The sequence below is a fragment of the Micromys minutus genome (assembly GCF_963924665.1).
Source record: "Micromys minutus genome assembly, chromosome: 2".
Lineage (NCBI taxonomy): Eukaryota > Metazoa > Chordata > Mammalia > Rodentia > Muridae > Micromys > Micromys minutus.
In genome coordinates this window covers 31,387,960-31,412,861 of record NC_137971.1, presented here as the reverse complement: position 1 = coordinate 31,412,861, position 24,902 = coordinate 31,387,960, and the positions used below count along the sequence as shown (strand labels likewise).

The window sequence follows — 24,902 nt, the reverse complement described above, 5'->3', positions numbered from 1 at the left end:
AGCTCATAAACATTTTGTTTTGTAAGGCATATCTGAGGTCCAAGAAGTGTTACGGGTCCTTATTATGACCCCTTTAACTGGAGTCTCCTTAAACAATGCATTTTCTCTTGCCAAGAATAAACCAACTTAAACCTCAAAGGTCAAATACACCCTGAAACACAGGACCTGAGAGGTCGGCTTTGGTTCTGTGTTGGGCAAAGAGCATTCCTGATGGTGTAGAGGGAATGCACTGTGGCATTTTTGTAATAACGTGTAACAATCACAAGATTGCTGGGTCTTTTGGTTTTGTTGACTGCAATGCCTTGCATTCGCTAGGTAAGCACTCCACCATCGAGCGCTGTCCCCAGCCACAGCCTCAGAGTACTGGTTTCTGAAAGGAGATATACTGGTATTTAAACAAGGAAAAATCACCAAGGAACATTGGACAACTGTATATTTATCTTCTCACTGTAAGGGAAGACGGTCACGTTCTGAGTCACGAGATTTACAATGGTGTTTACTGTCTAACGAAGGACAGTAGACTTGAGAGAACGGCCTTGCAGTTGGAACTGTCCATAGACAAATTAACAAGATGCTTACTTTGTTGGCTCAGCATGGGACAGTGATACGGTAGAGACAGAGGCAAGGGTCTTTCAATGCCACGAGAATACGCTGCAACATAATTCTGGATAAAAGTATACTAGCAATGAAACATGTAATCTGTCCAAAGTTTGTCAACACGAAAACATTTGATTAGTTCCTATTTATACTGTGAGGAAGAAAAGCTTCATTTTCAACTATAGCATATACAGGTCACCATTAGCGACATCACTTACTTTATAGGAACAACTGATTCCACAAGTCTGGGCTCTTGTGTAAGGACATAGCTGAGAAAAGGGGAAGGCACATTAGACACATTTACATAGTTGATTCTAAAGGTCCTGAAGCAATGCATCTCATAAAGCATAGCTTCGACATTTACATTAAGGGGTTCAGAGACTATGGGAGAAAAGGCCGCATTCACTTTGCGTTTCATTCGTGAAATATGAGACTATCTAAGAAGGCTGCACAGGAACTAAGAGGAAGATAGGGGATTCGAAGCAAAGAGGTCAGAGTATCTCAGCAAATCAGATGTGATCAGATCCTATCAACTGCTCATGGAAGTTTTTATTCTAGGGAAGGAGAACAGCAGCTGCATATCCTATGCTGGTGAAAATGCACTTTTCTAAGCACATCCTCTTAATTGGGATTATCCTGAAAGGCAATGCTGAGTGGCCCTGAGAGAAAACACAGCAAACAAATCCTGGCACTTCCCTGAGAACATCTAGTAAAGCACACAAGCCAGGATTCCCCATATGGAGGCTATTTTCAGGGGAACATGTCCTTATTGTGTCTCCGAAGTAGCTCTGAGCTTGTAGGAGAGGAATGAGAAATTGTGAAATCACAGAGTTTGAAGAGATGGAGTCCACAATGACACCCAATCGTAAATGGTCCTGTTCTTCTGGTCCTCTGGTTGATGGGAGAAGGGATTTGAATAGCAAGGTGACCTATATCATCAGCACACAATCACACCAATATTTTAACTTTGGGAGACAAAGTAATTGAGCCCCTTCAGCTTGCTTGTTTTACTTCTTTACTTGAGAATATAAGACACACGGATATAAGCTGGTGGCCCCTGGTCTTCTCTTGCGGTACTTATGCCATCTTCTGTTTGTCTGTGACCGAAGGAGCAAAGTGATGAGGGGACAGACAAGTTGGGATGATCTGGGAAACTCGGTACAATCTGAGGACATAACCTACCCCAAGCAGCATGACACATGTGACTCACATGAGATGGATTAGTATGGAGTAGAAATGGTGATGGGCAAAGAATACAGAGGCCAAGGTTTTTTCTTCACAGTAAAGCTCTAATGATTTCATCATTTGCACTGGTGTGATCAAAGTTAATTATTATCACTAACTAGGAAACGGAGACTACAGAGATACAAGAGTATAACTTATTAAAATATTTTGACATCTGTAGCATAGATTATATTACTCTAGATATAGATTCTGGATGTGCATGCTGTTATATAATTATGTGTGCATTCCAAATTATTCTCACCTATTCATACAAGTTTCTGGCTATATTTTTTTGGCTATTACATATTATTCAATACATTGATAAGGGTTAAATAAAGGGAAAACTGTGGTAGGCATATACCAAGGTTTTAGCATTCTTTCATGACCCAGGACAGTAAAATATTATGCCTTCCTCTCAACTTCCACTTGCTCTTTGCTAAGTCAGAGGTGTCCTCTGTATTTTTCACATTGATGAGATTACACAGAATGGAGGTAATGCATGTGAAGACAAGGATCTCATCTCACATAAAATATTAATAAAACATTAAATACAAGTTCTTCTAAGTGAAGTAAGTCTTCATAAAGTAGTGTTTGACTTAAAAATATTACAGAAGTCTTAATTATTGCATATATAGAGAAAGTACTTTTTCTTCTGATGAGAAGTTCTTGTATTCTTTTCAGGTAACTGCCAAGAATAAGGAAATAAGCAACAATCAATAGCTTACAATTCTAGCACAAGAAATCTCTACATAAACAGGAATATGCTTTAAAGCACAGATTCTATTTATACACATGTATAAGAATCAGTTAAAAAACAATTTGTTACTTTCTTTCATGAATTTTTAGAATCAGCTTTACTTCTGCATAAAAACACTATGTAGTATGTTCGAAACAACTATAGCCTCTCTGTGAATTTGTATGTACTCAGTTTGCTGCTAACTTACTCATGGCTGAGGAGGACAGCTGACTGAGATCAGAGGTTGATGCATAAGAGGAGGTCGAAGGTGAAGACAGAACCCTACAGTTAGAGATGAGGGTTCCAGTTTGACTCAAGAATCCACGGAATTCAAGAGACCCAGCAGTTTTAGACCACTACATGCAAGAAAAAAACAACAGAGGCTTAGGAAGGATCCCAGAAGCTTTTGAGCTGCAGGAAAGGGAGACCTCCCTAGCTTCTCTTCTAAATGGCTGCAGCTATTTTCCAAGCCCGAGCCTTGGCCTGGATCAAAGTAAGTATGTTCTGAGTATTTTGATGTGACAATTGATGATGATAATGATGATGATGCAGAAAATGTTTCTTAAAAGAAAAAACTCAATGCCAATGACAGATTATAGTGATTTGTAATTTCTTCTTCTACAGAGAATTTCATCACTTAAACATGTCAGGTCAAGGCAGCACCATGCTAACTCTGTGTTACACTGTATCCAAGAGGAACAGGAAAGATCTTTTGTATACCAACTGAGGATCCACAGTGGTCACTTCAGAGATTTCCTTCCAGTCTGGCTGCTAGTGTCTCTGCTTATGCTTTTCTTAGGACCTCAAAGGAGATGACTACTGTATAAACAGGCACATCACAGACTAGCAGGAAAAAAAACCCCCACTTACCAGAAACAGAACACACAAAAGTAAACCAGAACTGAGTCAACCGTTTCCACTCCCTTGGAGGGGAGTTGGTGTGACCTTATAATGAGCAATGGTTTGCTAAGAGGAGGAGGCTTTGAATCCTCGTAAATGATAGTTTTTGCAGAAGGGGCACTTCAAAGGTTCTTGTAAAAGCTCATTTATGCACACCTCAGGAAACAGCTGATCACTTGGCCACTTTCCTTCCTTTCAGGACCTCCCTTTCCTGCCTTCTCTGCCCTACTTCCATTAACATTAGGCTCCCATGTGGCAGTAAGCAGGCCAGCACAAAGAGCTCACCCTTCCTTAAGATGGAGCACTGAGTCCTAGATTATCACAAGACAGAAGGTCCCAAGTGGGTCAAGCACAGTCAGTTCATATACAGGAACCAGGAAGGGATGGAGAGACAGGGGATGTAGTAAAACAGATGGGTCAAGAGCACACAAGCTTAGACTCTGGCTCTCTCTCTTACTAGAAAGTAAGTCTGAATAGATCCTCTAATTCTCCCAGCTTCTATAGCAAATGTAAGACAAAGATAGTCCAATTTCCCTCAGAATTGCAAAGTATGAGACAATTCTGATTTTTTTTCATTCATGAGATATAAACTAGGCACAGGTTAACTGAGTGTACAGCTGGTGTAAGCACATGGTGGGGCCACTGAAGACCCGTTTCTCTGCATGTCTGGAACTTAGTGAAAGCAAGTATATCGAAGACCAAGAAAAAAACAGTACTGCATTAGCAAGCGAATGGGTCAGAGAAAACAACAACAGTAGTTATGATACATTGTGCAGATGTTTGCATCTGGAAATCAGGGATATCAAGGAACTTATGACTAGGAATGTCTGACAACGTTCAGGTGATCTGTGCATGCTTAGGGAATAGATGACTGATATAAAGCGTGGCCATGTAGGGTAGCAGTTCTCAACAGGTGGGTCATGACCCCCTTTGGGGTCATCTAAGGCCATTGGAAAACAGATACTTACAGTATGATACATAACGGATGCAGAACATTACATAACATAATATGACAGCAGCAAAATTACAGTTACAAAATTGCCATGAAATAGTTTTAAGGTTAGGGGCCACATCACGAGGAACTGTATTAAAGGGTCACAGCATTAGGAAGGTTGAGAACCAAAGATGTAGGGCTTGCCCAACATGTGCTTTCGGTGAGCCAGAGCCCGAGGACTGCCTGAAATTATGGTCCTGGTGTTACATTAGAACACATAGGGAAGGCTGAGAACAAAGATGATATCCCAGGAAACCCTTTTTGTCTTGACAATTCCAGTATGGAAACAGACACAGACTTTTCTGGTTCAGTTTCTAGTTCAAGCAACAGTGAGTCTTGGGGTCTCCCAGAGTCTGATATTTTGGTACTGACTTAATATTAGTACCATCATGGACCATTCCAGGTGGAGGGGATCTGGAACCTTTGTGGAGGAGAGTAAAGGAAGTCAGGAATAGTGAAGGTACTTCCCTACCATGGCAACTGATTCCACACGGGGCACTATCTTATAGAAGGTCACAACACTTGTCTCCTGGGAGTCAAACGAGCCAGTGGGGCTAGCTTTGTCTTCTTTGTCTTACACTAGAGCTAAAAACCTACTAAAGAAGAAAACAAGTGTGAACAGCTCGTTTCATTGCACTTACACAAAAATATTATTGATTTGCTGCTTGGGAGCAGAATTAATGGATACAAACTGGCCTATAGTGGATCTGTGCAAGGACTTTTTTTTTAATTAATTATAGAATATCATCTATGGTTTTTTTTTTAAATTCATCTCTGAAAACTAATCAATGAAAAATGGCTTGCTGTTGGTTCACTGCTGGGGTGTGAGGGAGAAATCCTTTTCAAAACCTAAAAAGAAAAGCACAGTTTTAAGGATTTCACATCTGACTTAGCATCTTAAAAAAAACAGCCCAATAATAATACCACACTTTGTATAGCCAGACAGCTCTCCATTTTAGTAGACTTTAGTGGTCTTTATAACGATTTATGAATCACTTCATGAATTCCTGGCTGATTCATCTGGGTGACTATAGTATCTACTTATACTTCCCTTCTGTCTCACAAAAGAGACACTTGGACTCAGTTCAATCCAGATTTGTCCCCAAATGAATCACAGCACGTTACTGGGGGAACTGCAGATTGAATGTGGCTTCTGGGACAATTGGGGGCAGCTTTTAGTAATGAAGAAATGGCTGCTGAGAGGTCTGGGTAATTGCAAAACCGTCCATCTGGGCAGGACCAATGCTGGCCAAGAGCTGCGTGTCCATCCGAGGAGTTGATCTTCAGTCAAAGAGCAAAATCGGTGCCCTGGAAAGGAGTGGAGCTTCTGTCTCCTCATAAACAGCTGGGTCAATAATTACTGCAAACAATTCACCAAACCAGAGGAGCTCAAGACTTAAAAATGATCTCCGTGCCTCAGGGGAACATGCTCTGAGGACTGTGGGCAAAATCATCATAGAGCTTTAAATGGCGATTCAAATGTGTTTATTAAAGAGTGAGCATTTGTGAAAATGGAACAGCCAATGTGACCTGCAGGAGAGTTATTCCACCTGAGTACAGAGAACAAGCTGTAAAGTCAAGGAACTCTTCAGTGACAAAGGCTAAGAATTTTATATATATTATCATCTAAAATTTATATACAATTATATAAGTGTATAATTCTGACAAACTCTGAAATGATACCAAGGATATTGCCATTTTCTTTTGTGGAAAAGAAAATGGAGGGAAAGTGATCTACAGTATATAAGCACAATGCAGAAAAAGGAGCTGAGATTTCTGAAATATCTGGACACCAGGACTGGCTGTGACTCAGTCACTTTTTCTCTTTCAGAATCTCTTGTGAAGGGAAAGAAAAGAAAGTCGTCTAACTGCCAAGTTTTCTTTTCAAAGGAGTACTAACCAAAAGAAAATTCTGTCTAGGTCGTCTTGGACATTTGATTTAAAGATATGTTCTGAAAAGGACATTTCTGCGCTGATGTGACTCTTCCTAGGTTGCTGTGGGTTAACTCACTGCCCGATAGCTAGGGAAGTGTCCTCTGTTTAGCATGGCAGCTGTGTTCGATGTGTTTTCTGACAAAATGCATGATGACAGAGTATCATCCAGAAGAGTCTATAATGAGAATGCTAGACAAAACAAACAAACAAACAAACAAAAAACAAAACAAAACAAAAAAAACCTAGCTTTTTCTAAACATCAGAAAGGCAGGTGTAGCCCAGACAGATTATCCTAAACCTTTCCACATATGGCTTCAAAATGTAAACAGTTTCTTTAAACTCTATGCAACTTTGAGATCAAATTTAAATGTGACATCTGCAAGCTATGGCTAGATGCATTTGCAAGCCAGTGCTAAATGAGACTACATAGTCAGTACGATCTTAGGATCTTAAGAAACTATCTGAGATATTGACATGTGCTGTTTGGATGTAGTTTCTTTCCATCCTTGAAATATCAAGTAACTATGAAGGAGAATTTACTACCTTCTCTTGAAAGTGAGGCTCAGTACTAACTACAGATTGAACTGGAGAACTGGAGAAGTCAGTTTCAAAGGCCTCAATCAATCAATCAATCAATCAATCAATCAATCAATAAAAGGGTGGACAAAGAGTAACTCCTTGGCCATTTATTTTAATTTGCATCTGGAGCACCCTTACCCAGCAAAAGACAAGGCAGTACTTAGCAAATGCTGGTCACTGTTACCAAAGAACTATTTGGTAGAACATCCCATTGCTTCCAGAGACTGAGTTCCTCCCCATTTGGTGTCAATTCCTGGCCCCAGGTAGATGAGCCATTTATTCAATTGAATACCTCATTGGATACTGCATTTGTTTCTGTTTTTTGAAGGAAACATCTATTCTAAAAGAAAATATATATCTAATGTCCCTAACCATTTGCTCTGGGGTTGACTAAAATGTGAATTTTTATTCTTCTTACTTCTAACTACACAGAAAAGTGCACAAAGGCTTTTTTTCTTTCAGAAAAACAAAAGCAACAAAACAAAACCAAACCCTCACCTAAAAAACATTGGTCTTAGTGTCTATTCACCTTGATAGTCTTCTTCCTGACCAAGAAACAGTTAACCCCTTGATGGCAAAAAGATGGGGAGTCTAAGCAGCCAATGCTTTCACTTAGGGAGAAAAATGACTTCATGCATCTAGATCACATTGCCAGAGCAGGAAATGGAGGCTCTCTCCAGAGCGACCTGTTCCACATCAGAGAGGAAGAATTTAGCACTATGTGAACACTAACTTAGGCTGGAAGACTGCTGAGTCTCACCCCGGAGATTAAAGCTCTGCATAATACAAGTCTGAATAACACCACAGCCTAGCAACAGTACCATACTTCTGTTGCTTTGTGTGTTAAAGTAGGGGTAGCAAAAAAGAAAATTCTATCTTACTTCAAGCCATCTTTCTTTACAGTTATGACTCTCTTTCCTTACAGAAAATCCCAGGGGACTAAGAAAACATCATCTTGGCCTTAACAGGAGGTAGATTTGTTTGGAATGTGGGAACAAAATAAAGATGGCTGACTTGTGCTTCTAGAGTCCAAGTGACCTCATTAGCATTTAAAAAAATAGTAACTTTTGTCAACATCTTAATACTTGATTTTGATATGTGCTTATGTTTAAGCTAAAATGACAAAATAGTATGTTTCAGAAATTAGAAAAAAACATAAAAAATAGCCCGATGTGTACAAGTATTGGGACTGGAAGGGAGCAGGGACTGAAATGACCCAAAGGAGGAAGTGGCAGGACAGACAGAAACCACGTGCTCAGGTTATTGTTAACTTGTCCGGAAACAGTAAAGCCATCATCACTGTGGAGCTCCTCTCCTCACCTCCACCCTCCTTGGGCAATTCCACAGATCTCCCTAGAAGCATGGAGGGCTTAGGGTGGGGAGAGGGCGCTTCACACAGTTTCTCCTCTCAGAGAGACCTAGTATAATGGAGTGCTGATGCAAGGAAACAGTGCACAGTCAAGCAACACAGTGAAGCTGGAGTGCAGACGCTTCTCTTGGACCAACATCCAGGCTCATACCTGTAATTCCAGTGCATGGGAGGCAGAGGAGGAAAATCACTATTAGCCTGAGGCTTGATTTACCAATCAAGTTCTAGACCAGCCAGAGGTAAATAAAAGTTCATCACCAACCAACCAACCAACCAACCAACCAACCAACCAACCAACCAACCAACCAACCAACTCTCCCTCTCAAATAAACTAACAAGGCTCACCAAAGATATGACTCTAAAATGACACAGTTTAAGCAGACACTGCAAAGAAAGGCACCTTCATGCCAAGTATCACCATGATGATCTAGTGTCTCAGGATCAGAAGATGCAAAGGCCTGAAGGCAAGATAAGGCAGTCCTTTCTAGGAACAGCGCAGAGGCTGGTAAGGTTTCAGCCTATTAAACAAGGGTAGCAATGGAAGGACACTTGTCTGGAGTCTTAACACAGAGGACCATCACATCTTGGTGTGATTCAGGAGGGTGTAGAGAAGAGCAAATGATTTTAAAGAAGGCCCAGAGTCTTGAGGCACAGAGCAAAGGCTGATGAGATGGTTGGAGGACTGCTGTGGAAGGCAAAGTCACAGAGAGAACAGTGCTGCTGTACTTGAGACGGCAGGTCAGGTGGGAACCCAGAATAGATCAGAAGAACGGTGCCGATCAAGCCTGAAGCCCACTGACAATAGGTCAATTAGATGTGAAAGAACAAGGGAAAAGATCAGAGGTGAGTCCTAGGCTTTTTAGGTTTTTAATGGTAAGTTAAAGATAGAGATAGGGTTCAGCTCTTGATTACAAGGAAATATAAAGTCTGAGAGTTTGATGAAAATCTGAATCAGAAATAGGTCAGGAAAGATTACAAAGCCAGTCTAGCAATGGGTTTTGCTCAATCTATTCATTCATATATTTATGACTGTTCAGGAATTCTCAGAGAGAGAGAGAGAGAGAGAGAGAGAGAGAGAGAGAGAGAGAGAGAGAGAGAGAGAGAGAGAGAGAGAGAGAGAGAGAGAGAGTACATGCACACATATGGCCATATTGGGAGAGGAGGGAGATTTTAGACTCTTCTCTTAATCTCAAATGCCCATGGATCTCAGCTTTCTAGAAAGCATCAGATATCCTCCGGAGATGCTAACTGGAAATAATATCTTGACTTCTACTATAACTCTCAGATGCTGGAATCTTCATCATCCAATTGTACAGCCTACTGTTACTGCTATGGTACTCACTTTTGTGCCACATAATTATGAGAATCAAGATTGATGGATGCTAGTTATTGTTTCTGTTTATTTGTTGCCCTCTAGGTTAGGAAGGTGTCTGTGTAGATGACAAAGTATCTGCCCTACGCGTCAGGGGTCACGCAGTGATGAACACTGGGTGAACTGTAGTTAAGTGAGGATGTACACAGTCATGTGGGGAACTCACGGCAGGAGTCAACTCTCCTTCAATATCATAGACAAGCAAGGCCAACAAGTGCTTATGCGACCCAGACCTTTGTTACTCTCTCTAACATAGAGATAATTTTCATTTTTTTTTGACAGTTAGGGACTCTTCAAAAATACAAAAGGCCATAACTATGTAGCATACATGCTCGGAATGGCAAAGAGCAAAGTGATCCTTTCAAGTTGTACTAGAAAGTAAAATAACATCAACTCCACAGCCTAGAAGTTTCAAAAAATAGCTTTTTTTTTTTTTCTGACTGAGGACCAAATGAAGCACTTTCCTCTTCCTTTTCATTTCTTTTGGAAAATATTCAGTGTTCTCTGTAGGTAAAGATCAGGCACGTTCAGGATGAATGCTACAGTCACCATGGTTTCCTACTGGCCAGACAATAAACTCAAACTCCTTAATGTGGCCAATTCTGGCTAACGCTCAGTTACATGCTCTGCCATAGTCATGCCTGTAATTGTTCCTCTCAACATCTGCACAACACCCTTGCTGCCTACAGACCATTGAATTTCAGGGGCAATATTGCTTCTACCCTTATTTTGAGAATAGATATTCTTGCTCTGTACCTCCAAAGACACTGCACTACCATTTCTCTAGCCTTGTAACTTATCATGGTCTATTGGCTTGGTTGGCCCCCATGGTGTATTCAATGCCTACTGTATCTCACACTTTCTAACTACCAGCCCAGTGACGGACTCCTGGACCAAAGAACCCTCAGGCCCAAGACAGATCCTGATAAGCTTTAACATCTTGTTACATTTTTATGTGTACTAAACACACACTAAAACATTTAGAAGACAGAAGGGCTACGAAGAGTCTTGTAGATGAAGACAACAAGATAACTATTTGCTCAGGAGCAGGACTAGGAAAGCAACAGGCCTAGTTGAGAGGTATTCTGAAGCTACACATGCAGACCACAGGAAAGCACCACACCTCTTAGCAATGTGTGTGTGCCTAAATGTGTGGTGAACTGGCACCTAGGGACTGTATCAAAGTATGCAGGAGGTAGAAGATTGCAGGATCACTCTAAAATCAAGAACACCATCCTTCTGACCAAAGAACTCCAAAAACAAACAAACAAAGAAACAAACAAACAAAAAAAAAAAAAACAACAGCAACAACAACAACAAAAAACCAAAGAGAATGGGAACCCTCCATGGGGCAGTGGGATATTGTTCCCTAGACATGCCCCTCAATGCTCTCCATCCCTTGTTAAAGTTTCCTAAGTACATAGCATTGAACTCAGAGCATGACGCTGAAGCTTATAGGCAAACCGGGTTTATAAGCTTCACCTCCCAAATCAAACTCTGCTCTAGCTGGTAGATCTATGAAACAGATCTTAAAATCCAAAGAGTTCCCCAGGGTATGTGCCTCTGACCCAAGAGAGGGGGAGGTTTCTAAGTTGAGAACCAAGCTAAGCACTGAAGGCTGCATAGAATAGTCAGGCTGAGTTAAGGCACAGCAACAAGCTAGCTAAATGAGAAGAATGAACAGGTCAGTTTGTCTGGAACGGAGAGCTTTACTAACTGAGAAAACAGTGAAGAGAAATGGTGACTCTCTTACCGTCAGCATCCAGGCAGATGGAACCAAGTCTTCAGTGGTGAGTTAGAGTATGGTCCCTATAAGCATTCCCTTTGGACAGTCAGAGACATACAAGCCCTAGGTTTCTAGTACTCAACAGGGACTCGAGAAACTGGCAGGCTTTATTTAGTAAAAGGCGATTTGACTAGATTTTCCAAAACAATGATTCCTAATATTTTTTCTGGTCTTACTTCTTGTTCCAGTCTATACATTCTGTAAAGAAAAATAATCCATGCTGGCGACACTTCTCCACTGTTGGTGGGGTTGTAAACTGATACAACCACTTTGGAAATCAGTCTGGTGATTCCTCAGAAAATTGGACATAGTACTACCTGAAGATCCAGCTATTCCACTTCTGGGCATATACCCCAGAGACACTCCAATGTACAACAAAGATACATGCACCACAATGTTCATAGCAGCTCTATTTATAATAGCCAGAAGCTGGAAAGAACCCAGATGTCCTTCAGTAGATGAATGGATACAAAAATTGTGGTACATTTACACAATGGAGTACTACTCAGCTATCAGAAACAATGACTTAACCAAATTCTTAAGAAAATGGCTGCATCTAGAGAATATCATCCTGAGTGAGATAACCCAGTCACAAAAGAACAGACATAACATGCAGTCACTGATAGTGGGATGCTAACCCCAGAGGCTCGGACTGCCCCAGAAACAACTCACAGACTGTGTGAAGTTCAAGAAAAAAAGAAAAGAAAACAACAACAACAACAACAAAAAAAAAAAAACAAAACAAAAAAGTCATGCTCAATCCTTACACACCAAGAAAACGTTGACTAATTCTGGGTTACATCCTGTTTTACATGTACTTTTGTTCATTGTAACTAGTAAGACCTTAATGCAGAGTATCAAACCTTAAAAAAAGAAAGAAAAAAAAAAAAGCCAAGCACTGACACAATTGTATTTTATACATTTATGCAAAAATGTTTTTAAAAAAATTTTATCTTTGTTTTTTAAAATAAAGTTTAAAAAAAAAAGAAAAATAATCCTCTTTTCCTTTCATCTTCCATGTCTCAGAAGTCTCAGAAATGGGGCTCAGGAAAGCTTTTATAAGCTCCTCGATTGTGGAGAGCCCATGTCCCTGTCACTGATACTATAGATTGTGCCATGTCTGTGGCCTTCAGAAGGAAGAGAGACTGCTTATGTTCTCTTGAATGAGTGACCAAAACTTAGGTGGGCTTATCCCTGGGGTAACTGAGATTTCTCTAGTTCAAAATGGCCACCTGTAAGTACTTTTGTATTTGTTGTTTTAACAGTCACACTACAAAGCCCAATGATTTAACATTTCCAGAGACACTGAGTTCTCCTGAAGGGAAGCCACTGTATAGACATAAGGTACAGGCAGATTATCCAACACAACACAGTAAAAACACCACTTCCCATAAGAAGTTCAAATCAACATCAGAGGACAGGTTGTGGCACCTCTCAAATGCTTGAAATTATGTGTCATTCAGTCAGTATTTAGAAATAAAAATAGTCTCTCATCAAGTTGAGAAAACCTACATTTATTTTATGATGGTTAGGATGAAAGAACCTGATGTTAGATGGGCAGCTGCAGTGAGCCCTTTTTAACTTCTGACAGTGACTCAGCCCATTTTATTAATGAGCTAGAGCTAAGTAAATGATGAATCAATGCCTGCAAAGCAGGAAACGATGCCAGGGTCCCACTAAAATCACAAAGTGTGATCCACCTGTTTCCGTTAAGAAAACTGCTGAAGTTTTTACTGGGGGATTTCCCAGGCAAACAGAGCGAAGATGTATAAACCCAGAGCGGAAGGTGAACCCATTTCCTGTCCATGTTTTATCCTGGTCCCTTGTGCAAACATAGTGAATAATTCAGGGTTTCTTCCTGTCGTCCTCTTCTCTAACCCCTATCTCACATTTGCCCAATCAGTCAGGTGTGGGGTCAGGATGCACACCCTGTGGCAAAGGCATGGAGCAAGATAAACCCTCGAAAGTGCAGACATATCTTCATTCGTTCTCACGGAACTACTGTGTCTTCCCCTCCTCTTCCTCCTTTCTCCCACCATGGTTACTTACTTTACTGATCACTGTGCACTCTCTAGATTCCAACTGTCATCTGTCAGGCACATAAAGATACCACATGGTTGTCTAGGAAGCCATGTGTGGCCTACTGTATACTATGGTGAGCACTGTACAAATGCTAAAGGGATAAGCTCCTCTCAGCTCCTGGAAGGCATTAGGTGGCCAGAAGCACACACTTCCTTTCTCCAGTGAGAATGGATGTAAAGGGTGGTGACCACTGCCATGGCTTTGCTTATGTCCTTCAAAGGGAGGCTCCACTTTACCATGTATACAGGACTGCTGAAAAAAACTGCTATCTTCTGATTCATATTTCTAAAGATCCCCCCCATCTCTCTCATTTCCCAAAGTGTGTTAAAAGGCAGAGTTTCTAGAGAGAACTTGGGTATTGGTTTGGCTCCTTTTCTCTGTTCTTCAGCAAGTCTGCCTCCTAATGAAGCTCTTGAGTGAATGTCTTCTCTCCTTCCAGGCACTGTGGTGTTCACAAGGAACTCTACAACTTCACTATGTAACCTCTCCTATCTCCCACTCCAACTGCAAATACCTTTCTTATGCAGATTCCTCCCTCTCTAATGTCAATCTGATTGGGTTCTTTCTCCTAACAATGGTTATCTGCTTCCAGTACCATAGGCCCAATTCCTCAGTTTAAAATCACAAGGCTCCACTGAAGCCTGTCCACTATCACCCAACCATGACCCATGTGCATCCAGCATGCTGCTACCCCAAAGGGTCAAGAACCTTGTGCCTGCTGTGTGTCCTCATCTCCTACATAATCCTGGAGGTGCTCTTACTGCCCTGAATGCTGCTCACCTTTATCTACGTGGAGAAAAACTCCTTTTCTCTCAATGCCCATACCGCCATTCCTTCTGCTTGCTGCCAAACCATTTGGGTTTGTGGTTCCCAGAAACAGATGTGTTTTGGGGGACAGAGGCATGAGAACCCACCCTTGGACCCTAACCTCGAAAGCCACTGGAGAATCCAGAAGTAAAAATAACATGGAACATAGAGTTCTTTAGGGATTCTTTTCCCACAGAAATTCTTTACGACGGTGATACCAACAACAAAAGGCACCGAATGAACAGTCGTTTTCTGATCAGAGAACATCTCTGTCACCTTATACTCTTTCCCATGGTACTGCAGTTGGGCAATGAACATCCGCCCATGGCCTGGGTGTTGAGGCACTGCTCTGGCACCTCTCTGTAGTGCTCCTTGGAAGGGGGTGGGGCTCTGAGAAGTGGGGTCTAGTAGAAAGAAGTTAGGTTGCTAGCAATATGCCTTCAAAGGGGAAATTGAGAATGCTGTCCTTTTCTGTCTCTTTACTTCCTAGGCACCAGGAGGTGAAAAGAGCCCCCCCCAACTACATATTCCCACCCCAATGAGCAGGACCCAGTGACCATGGGCTGAATTCTCTGAAACCATGAGCAAAGACCAACTTACATGCTTCTTCTTTTTTGTTCCCAGTCACTCTGTCAATAAGAGAAAGCTGCCTAGCACACAGCCTTGCAATGCTATTTATGTGACCATGGTACCATTCCTATCCAGAGAGCTTCTCAACTCACTGGAAACTGAGTCCCAAAACAAGATGAGGTGAGGTGGATCCTCGTGATACATCTTCCAGCTCCTGACACCTGAGTTGTTGATCGCCTGTATCATTTTGTTTGTTATACACATAAAAACATCACCGATAATGAGGTATTTGGTACACATACTTGGTGTATGTTACTTTTAAAATGTCACCCCTGGGTAACTCAACCCACCAACAGATTATTAATAAAATTCAGCAACTGCCAGAGCTCTTCTCGATTAGAGGGAGGTTTGGCGGCGACACCTATTATGAGAGAGAAAGACAGATGGCCTTACCTCTCAGTGCCTGCGTCCACAGCTGTGAGTGGAGGTAACTGGGAGGAGGGGTTGTGGGGGCTCCCCTGTACATTATGTCCCGGAGAAGGGTGACTGACAGGATGTGGGGGTGGCATGGCCCCAGCAGCTGTTCCACTTCGGGTTGAATGATTGCTAGCGAAAATGGGAGCTGAAATCAAGAGAGAAGCAGCGTGAGGCAGTGCCCTGAAGGAGGCCCACATTTTACACACCAAGGCTGACAGCAAGCATATTTCAGGGGCTTGTTTGTTTTTCTCTGAGTACCTTTTAGGGAACAGTTCTCCCCTTCCTGGATACACACAGCTTTTATTTCTATGGTGGAACAGGTTCCCTGGCTCTTGTGCTTTCACCACCATCTCAGGAGCTCTGCTTGAACGTGCTCCAGGCTCACCCTTGCCTCGGAAGTGTTGTGTGCCCTGACAGCTCCCTATCTGGTCATTACAATTAATCTTAGGCTATTTGATTCCATAGAGAAGGTTCTATGTTTGTGTTTTCCAGTCACAGAGGATGACGGTTACATAGGACATGCTCAGTCAGCTGACTACAAGGCATTCGGCACAGGCCTTCTACCTCTTCTCACTGGGCAGCAAGAGGCGATGATCCAGGCCTCTGCTCTCTCTGCCATTACCACACTTGGGCACAAAGACCACAGAACACATCAGATGGCAGTAGTTCCAACATAGGGTCCTATACTCCTAACTAAGACCCTGACAGACTGCAGACATGTCTGTGATGCTGTGATGAATCCTCTTGTTCTCATTTCAAAGAGACCTTTATCCAAGATGAGAAAGTAAGTAAAGGTCCTCATACACAGCTCTGGTGCTGTTCCCACCACTGCCAATCATACACCGAGGATGAGTCAGGGCCACGTACTTAGGGCAGCCTCACCTTTGAGAACTGTAAAGGACCTCAAACTTGCCTATGTGCCCATTTACATTAGCTAATTGGTAGTATGTCGCCTGATAACCAGGGCTTGTCACTTTCAAAGTCTATCAGAGAGGAAGGATCTTAGTGTGGGAGACCTACTCGGCAGACATCTCATTAGGCTGTAATCAGGCGACATCATTACCAGCTCTCCTTCTCTTCTTTCTTGGCATACAGCTCTTTTCTATGCCCATTTCTGCTCCCTTTGAACTTCACTAATATCAAAGAACAAATGGATTTATTTTTAATTAAAGAAATCAAATTCAGGATTAAGAAAGTCATATTATCAAAAAGATTTGAAGGTTTAAAAGTTCAGGGAGTTGTATTTTTAGACCAATATCACTTTCATACAACCTCACCAGGATAGAATTAAGACCCCAGATGACCCAGCCTCCAAAAGACTAATCCAATGGCATAGGAGTTCAAGGACTTACAGGAGCATGTGAAGAGGCAGAATTACCATCTTCCCGCTCAAAAAGCTACTGACATGGGTGTGATCTGATCTGAAGGGTTTATTTCTGGTAAATCAGCATTCTGTCAGATTCACCCCTATCCTCAGACACCTTTACCCTTCCACAGTCCTCTAAGTCCTGAAGTGGTGGCAAGGCCAGAAAGTGCTTACCAGTTCAAAAAGTCAAGCCCAGGTTTCTCTTGTGCATGTCGATTTCCATGAAAGTTAAGCATTGCAAACTTACTGGAGTCACCCTATGAATCACTGCCCTCATTTGTGCCCTGCTGGCTCAGGGAACCACAGTTCTGCCTGTCTTCCCAATAATAATGTGACCCAAGGGAGAAGGCTGCTGGGATGACTGTAGCAATAGTTAGTTTCGACATCAGTGTTTCTCAGCATGAAGTGTGGGTTTTATATACTGCTTTAAAAACAAATGAAATGATAGGTCACAGAAACACTGTGAAACACAGCTACCATAAAAAAAAAAAAAAAAAAAAAACACCGCTTTAAGGTATAGAGACAACAGCTCTCTTTTATTTTTTATTTTATTTTAAATAAAATTTATACATTTATTTTTATTTAATTGTTGCTGAATGCAGCCATCGCTTATTCTCGTCTAGAGGTATTGTTGTTTGAATGTGTTTATGTTTATTACAAGGGAAGTGCTACCCTTGCAGTTTATAACCTTGTGGGCAATAGGGAAACTTGGTTGCACATGCTAAGCTTTACAGTATGGTTCAGCAGGAAATACAGTGTTTCCCACTGTCTACAGTAACTGCTTCAATTGGATATGACATTACGTACAATTAGCTAGCTAGACAAGTTGGTGTCATTTGTAGCCTGTCACTGAAAGCAAGGATTTGCTGAAGGACTCTGCTTTCTCCCAGCCAAGTCACAACCAACACCTATCACTCTTCGTCCGTCATCTTTACATCCATACAACATTATGTTAAATGGTATGTCTGCTACATATTTGGCTAGTCTACCATTTGTGTATTTCTGTCCTTGACGAGGTTTCAACTTGAAGATAAATAAGCACAAAGATGCATTAATTCTATCAAAATACCAAGACTTACTAATGTAGACCTCTTAATACTGTTCTAACACTTTAACACACTAATCTGTGGCTCTACCCAAGGCAGATAAGCAACCGCATCTGGAATTTATTCCAGCACTTTCTACTTTGGTACTTTTGCCAGGACTTCTTCCTTGACATACTTAGTTTAGCATCTTCGCCTTGCTATCCTGGGGCTACAGCTATAGCTTCTTTGCATACTTCTCTAAGGAGCTGATCATTCCACAAATATTTGTGGCGTAGCTTCCACGTGGCAGACATAAAACCAGGTCCTGAGATAAACTCTAAAAGATGACATATCTGTTATTACCAATTGCATTAATTCATGTTTGCTTTTTAGAATGAATAAAGACAAATAATCTAAATGCCAATAAAATCTATCTTGGGGCTTTACTATAAAGGTAGAAACTTTATCAAACAATTTATATTCCCTTATGATCAAAGACTGCCCCAGGGTAGTACTAATTCTCTAAGATTTGTGCAGAGACATGTCTCAACCTCAGGGCATCCAAGAGTCTGGAGCAGAAAGCCAGGTATGTAGCTCGTGAAGTTGAGAAAATGTCTTTCCAATATTCATGAAGGTACACTACAAAGGCCTGGGGGAGAAGGTGGCAGAGAAGATGTGTAGGGTAAACACTCTGAGGTAACTGGCATGGAGCTGAAGGCCATGGGTAGGATCTTCCAAGAGCTATTGGATCACATACATGCCCACAGCTCTTTCTTTCATAACTATAGCTGATTCATGACACCGAAATGGAAAATTCCTCTACTAGGGACCTTTAAGAAGAAGAAAGGGAGCACTTCAGATTCTATTTAAAGGCTGAATTTGAAGGTATCTGAACAGTTTCTTATATAGGGAACAATCGATCACCTTTTCTGCAAAAGAAAGCAAACCACTTGCTTCTACGTTGTGGGAAGTGGGAGGAGAAGTTAAGAAGTGTAGAGACATTATGACTTAGTTGAAAGAAATGTATTAATCATTGTCTATGGAGAACAGTCTGCTTGCAGTGTCCAGGGTATAACTGTTAGTTGTAGATATTACCATTGACCACAATATTGAAATGAAATTAAGGGTAAGTAATAAAGACACAAGCATGTCTTTCTAATATACATCTAAATGACAAATGTCTGGAGTCAGTTACCTATTGCTGAGGTAGAACTATCCTTGGCCTTTATCGAAAAAATCATTATCATGGCTCAAAGAAAATGTCTTTGCTATATACAGAGACTTCCAGAAACACCTAACCTCATCCAGACATACATCTAGAATATACTTTTAAGTAGTATAGTCTTCAAGTATTATTTCTTCATTCATTTGAACACAATATTCCACTACCTTCTTTGCACAAGGCAGGTGCTAATCTTTATTAATGTTTTTAGTTAGAATACCTTCTGCTTTCTCACAGACTTGTCTGGTTCAGCATCTACTTACTGACAGGCTTTGCCAAAGTATTTCCAATCTTAGGAAGAAAATCTCCATGTTGGAGTGGAACTGTAAGGTTATTCACAAAAGAAAAAAAAAACATTTCTGTACTTACTCAAAATTATTTCCACAGTTCAACCAATGGAGTGTACAATGTGGCCCACCGATCAAAGCCTAAAAAGAGCAGATCCCTCCAGAACTCAGACAATATTAACAAAACTGTGTGACCACATCAACCGGACACAGACTGCCCCTGCAGGCAGCTTTCATTGTCCTGTCACCTTGGGGGTCAGTGCTGTCTCCAAAGCTTGAAGAGAGCTTTTCTGTGAACTTCCAGACATGACTGGTGATTGGCAGCTGGAACAACTGATTAGGCACAGCAAAGAACCAACTACAAACCCTTATTGCTTTTGTGATTAAGTGGTGGTGAACTCCCCCAAGGAAATAAAGCCCGAAGAAGCAATGATTATATGAACTCTACCTGCTGCCCAGAGCCAGAAGCCCTCTTCCCTACTGCTGTGGACACTTTTTCATAGGGCCTGACTTATGACTGACCTCAACCCTGTCTCCACCAGTAATAGGCAGAGGTGGCTCTGTGATCCTTGTGGCTCTCAAGCCCTCGGGGCCGGTGAAGTCTAGGTTGCTATCTTAAACTATTTCAGTTAATCAGGATCAATCAGTATTGTTATGTCCAAATAGTGACTATTAATCTATTATTTCTCATAAAGGGATACTTCACCAGTGAAATATTTACCAAAATCAGAGGAAGCAAGGAGTGCTTTAGGAACCACAAATAAATACTACTTGCCTTGGGCCATTCCAGGGTCTGTTGTTGGCTACTACCCACATCACTTCCTGACTATTTTCATCATTTAGAAGGTTGGCACAAAGACTTTCCTGTCAGTCTGAGGCATACAAAATTAGCTAGCACAGACAGGCCTCACTGAGTAAGCCTGTAATTCTATCTAATATGGAGAATGAAGGAAGAAATTCAAGTATATGGCTCACCAGGGCAGTTTAGTGAGACTGTCTGAAACATAAGTCAAAAGAGGAAGTCATGGATATAACTCAGTGGGCAAGTCATTGCCCGGCAAGAGCAAAACTAGGCTCAATTTACAGTATAGCAAAGAATGATGGGAAGCTACACTTGTTCACTGATAATCTGATAACCCAAAAGAGTTATGGAGGTAGGCATACTGATTCACTAGGTCTTAGGCTGAGACATATGGAGATTCTAAACGTCTGTGACTCTCAAAGTAAACCAGGTGCATCCATAAAGAAGCAGGGTCTAGACCAGGTCTCAGGGCCATTCTATCCCATCCTCATACTGGGACTCTCACAGTTATGACTGATTGAATACTTGTCATGTGACAAGGACTTATTCGCCCTTTACTGATTAGGCTTGAACCCTAATCTGGTTTTTAGGTGACTTGGTTATGGTCACCTTAAAGTCAACAGTGAAGGTGATATTCAAACCAGAAAGTCCCTAACCACTTGCAATGCCTCTCAAGTGCCACGTGGATCGGAAACAAGGTGCAACCCTACCTAGAATTTCATTTGAAAGGCTTTTTGTGGTAGAGACACTCAGGTGGCTACTATACTCTCAGTGAGAATATCAAATATAACTCTGTTTCTGTCCATTCCCAGTCCTGATGAGCAAAAATTTCCAGCTCTGAAATTTCATTCAGAGAAGAAATTAACTGAATTGTTCGGTTTGCAATACAAAGTAAAGATGTCAGATCCATGTCAGAGGCATATTGATCCAAGGGTAAGGAAAAAGAGTGAGGCCTGCGGCGTGACTGGTGAGCAGTCAGCTGTACGTGCCCTTTACTGTGGCAAGCAGGTTGTCCTGGCCGTGAAGAACGTGCCACCACAAGATTTACTGTGTCTGTGGAGACTTCTGAGCTCCCCTGTAAGCCTGTTCTTGGGGGCATTCACTCTAAAAAGCCCGAGCACTGCTCTGGTCTGTCCTCACCAGAAGGGAATCAACCTTATCCCAAGATGGTGTCTCTCACTTGTAATGAATGTCAGAGCCATGTTTGGCTCCTGAGAAATGGCATTAATTGCTCAGTGACTAGCACAAGGTGGGGGAAGCCTGGGCTGACCATTCATCTCTTGGGCAGAATTTCAAGGGTCAAGGCACAGAGGAGCAGACTAATCGATAAGACCAAGGTAAATTGGCTCTCAAAGAGACATTAACAAGAATTAGAGGGTCCATATGAAAGGTAAGCTTAATCTTGTCTGTGTCTCACTCCCGAGAGGAGGAATGGAGAGCTGGGAGGAGTTCGATAAGCCATTTAACTGCAATGGAAATTTTGGCTCTTTTGGCTTCATCAGAAATCAAGCACCGGAGACAGATGGTGTGTGTCAGCATGGTTAGGAACAGGAGACCGTGCACACAATGGGAGTCACGTGGACCTGGAGTTCAAGTTCAGCCCTGGAGATTGCCAGGTGTTTCTTTATCCTAAAAAGGATAATACTCCACAGGACTGCATGGAGAAATATAAATAGATAATGTATTAAGAAATCCAAATACTGGCTGGAGAGATAGCTCAGCAGGTAACATTATTTGCCGCTCTTGAAGAAAGCCCACCCAGGTTTAGTTCCTAGAACCCACACTGGGACTGAGATCTGCCTGCAACTCCAGTTCTAGGGAATCAACACTCTCTTCTTGCTTCTGAGAACAACACACATGTGGTACACAGTCATACGTTTAAACGTACATGCAGTCGGAACTCTGACATATACAGAAAATAAGATTAAAAGAATCAAAAGCACATATCACAAATGCTGAACTATGGGTATACGCTTACAGAATGCTCTTTATCATCTGACTATATTACTGCAATTAATATAATCTTAATAAAATTATAGAATCACAAAGACATGCACTGCTCCAAAATGCTAACTATCTAAATAAAGCTTTCCTATTCAAACCCAACGTGAAGAGAACTGCATGTATACTGTGCCCTGGAGTCCTTCACAATGGAGTTTACGCATCTTCTTTAATCAGCTTTTTATTGTTCAATATTTATGTGTGTGTGTGTTACAAAGTGTTTGGGTCCCAGAACAAGTCCTGATAGGGTTAAACCGTGCTTTACGTTGAAGGGGTAATACACACCTTGGCAACACAACCCATAATACATTTCAGCTTAGAAGATAACAAGGCATTTTCATGCATGACTGCACTTCGTTAAGGAGCGAAAATGGGCTGTTACTAAAATGTCAACACAATTGTCCCTCTTGAAGCTTAGTTTATCTTGAAGTATTTTACATTTTCAGTGCTTTTTTTGTTTGTTTCTCCTCTCCAGAAACATAAAGATTCAGCCTTAGTTAATTTTCAGAATTCAAAGAAAGACTTCCCTTCAGACATGCTGGGGAAAAGAGCCAATATTGGGAGTGTTCAGATATCTGGTCCTCAAGAGTGAAAATTTAAGTCCAATACCATCTGCCGTTCTTCACAGTACACCTCAAAGCAATTTAATTGCACCGTCATCCAATGGAAAACGCCCTCCTGACCTAAATTCACACACCAGAAAGAGTTTTCTAGCAAGGAAAATGCCTGCCAGGGTAATTTGCTAGTAAGGCTGTATTTGATTCTAAATTTAATTGGAAAATGGGAGAAACCTCAGTTTATGCTAATCCTTGTTGCTGATGAGAAGGGGCTGTTTCCTTTTTCCGTTTCCCCCTAATGTCAGGGCATTGTCCCCTTGGCTTCTCATCAGGAAGGGCATCATTCTGCATCCACATCCCACCTGTGTCAGGAGAAAGCCACTTCTTAAGAGTTTGCACATTCATCCCTATAATCTTTCCCTTCTCCCTGCGGCATGAATAATTTTAATATTGCCAATCACTAAAACATCTATTCTTCCTGCCTGTCTCACTCCCCGCTCCACTGTGCAGTGTGGAGTATCATTATCCAGCAGCCCTGATAAGAGCACAATGAAACAATCCCTTCTCAACTGCATCGGGTGGCTGTCACCCTAAAGTGACACCACCCGTACATCCCCGACAAACTACCCTCAGCTAATTGATGGCAAACAATGGCAACTGTCTCTAGTGCTCTAAGACAAAGGAAGCCTACACGTTGTCACCTGACAGGACAGCTACCTGGTAATGGATAAACAGATGTGTTAGGGGGCTGCTGGATTTAGGTAAGCAAGGACACAGCTCTGAAGAATGTACCTATTAGCTTTGTGCTTAAGAGCACTCCTGTTCACTGGGGAACAGAAATAAATAAGGGGAAATAAGAATTTATTGATGTCTGGACAGTTACATGAATATTCAGCTTCTCTTACAAACAGATCTTCTCCCAAGAGCTCCAAACTTCAGTGTAGGCAGCCCAATTACATTTCTAGCTCATGCAGCTATATTTAACACTAGGGAAGAAGTTATTAGTGTTTTGTAGAGTATACATGCTTACAAGCCTTTCTGATACAACCAGAAGATACGGTTGATGTCACCCACACGAATGCCAAAGGTTACCATTAAGACTTTTGAAATACAGGTGTTATAATTAGCTTCTGTTCGGGAAAGCTTCTGAAAACATCTGTATTTCAGAACAATAACATTCTTTTTGATTCAAATGGCTTTATCCCAGCACTTCCTTGGAGCCAACATTTCATGCAGCCACTTAGATCTTTCCTGACAATGCATGACACATCAGACCTCAAACTGCAGACTGTATTTCTAGTAAGTATCACCCCTCTCCTACTTAGTCACCTTACATGACACAGAAAAGTCAATAGCATAGCATGAACATGCAAAGCATGTAGCCTTCCCTTCCGGTATCTGTATTTCCTCTCTGCCTGTATGTTAGATTTTCACCCCCTTTCAGGTCAGAGTGGCAAAGCAGAAAGCAGGGAGGTGAAGCTGGCATGGCTAACTGTTCCCAGTGGTAATTAAAAAGTTCTCTGCATCTCTGTATTTGTAGTAAAGCTTCACTTATCATAAATAATAATAACCATTTTAGTAAAACATTTCCATTCTCTCCTAAGCATTGCTAAACATTTTATGGCTATATTAGCAAAGGTGGGGTCGCAAAGATGACCAATCTGGCTTTGATCAGTTCTTCTACCAGAATAAACTGCTCATCTAGGGAGTCTTTGAGAAAACCTCTTTCCTAGTGGTATAGAGTAACAACAGCCCTCTAAAGGAGCTCCTGTGCACTGAGCATTCCCTCTTCAACTATTACTAGCCTAAGGCAAAACTGCACAATGAAGTTGGTTGTGTTTGTGGCCCTTTCTTCCTTTTTCATACCTTGTTCTCACAGACTTTCTTTACCTTATGGTTTACTTGACTCTTGAGCAGATATTTATTTTTTTAATTATGAATTTATGTTCACAGCAACATTTTGAGAAGAATTTTGATTGAGTAATTTTTCTTATCTGGGAACATACGCTTAGACTGACTAAAGGTCTACTGTGATTCATATTCTGAGGAAGCCGTTATCTTCCCTGTTGGAATCGGACCAAGTGGACCCCTCAAGTGTGATGTTTTAACTTCTTGCTTTATTCCTGAAAATAAAGATGTGGACATCTAAGCAAGACTTTGGTTTTAAGAAACAGTCTGTGGTACTCTAGGGTCTAAAACATTTCCCTTCTAGAA

At 41.4% G+C, this 24,902-nt stretch overlaps 1 protein-coding gene across 1 annotated transcript in view; it reads right to left on the bottom strand.

Moving 5' to 3' along the window:
• Positions 1-24,902, bottom strand: part of GLIS3 (GLIS family zinc finger 3) — a gene marked incomplete at both ends in the record, with an annotated part of 400,740 nt that overhangs the window by 18,314 nt on the left and 357,524 nt on the right. The window contains one exon of the mRNA XM_080912067.1: positions 15,405-15,573. Coding sequence (XP_080768193.1) covers positions 15,405-15,573 — 169 coding nt within the window. The remainder of the gene's footprint in view (positions 1-15,404; positions 15,574-24,902) is intronic.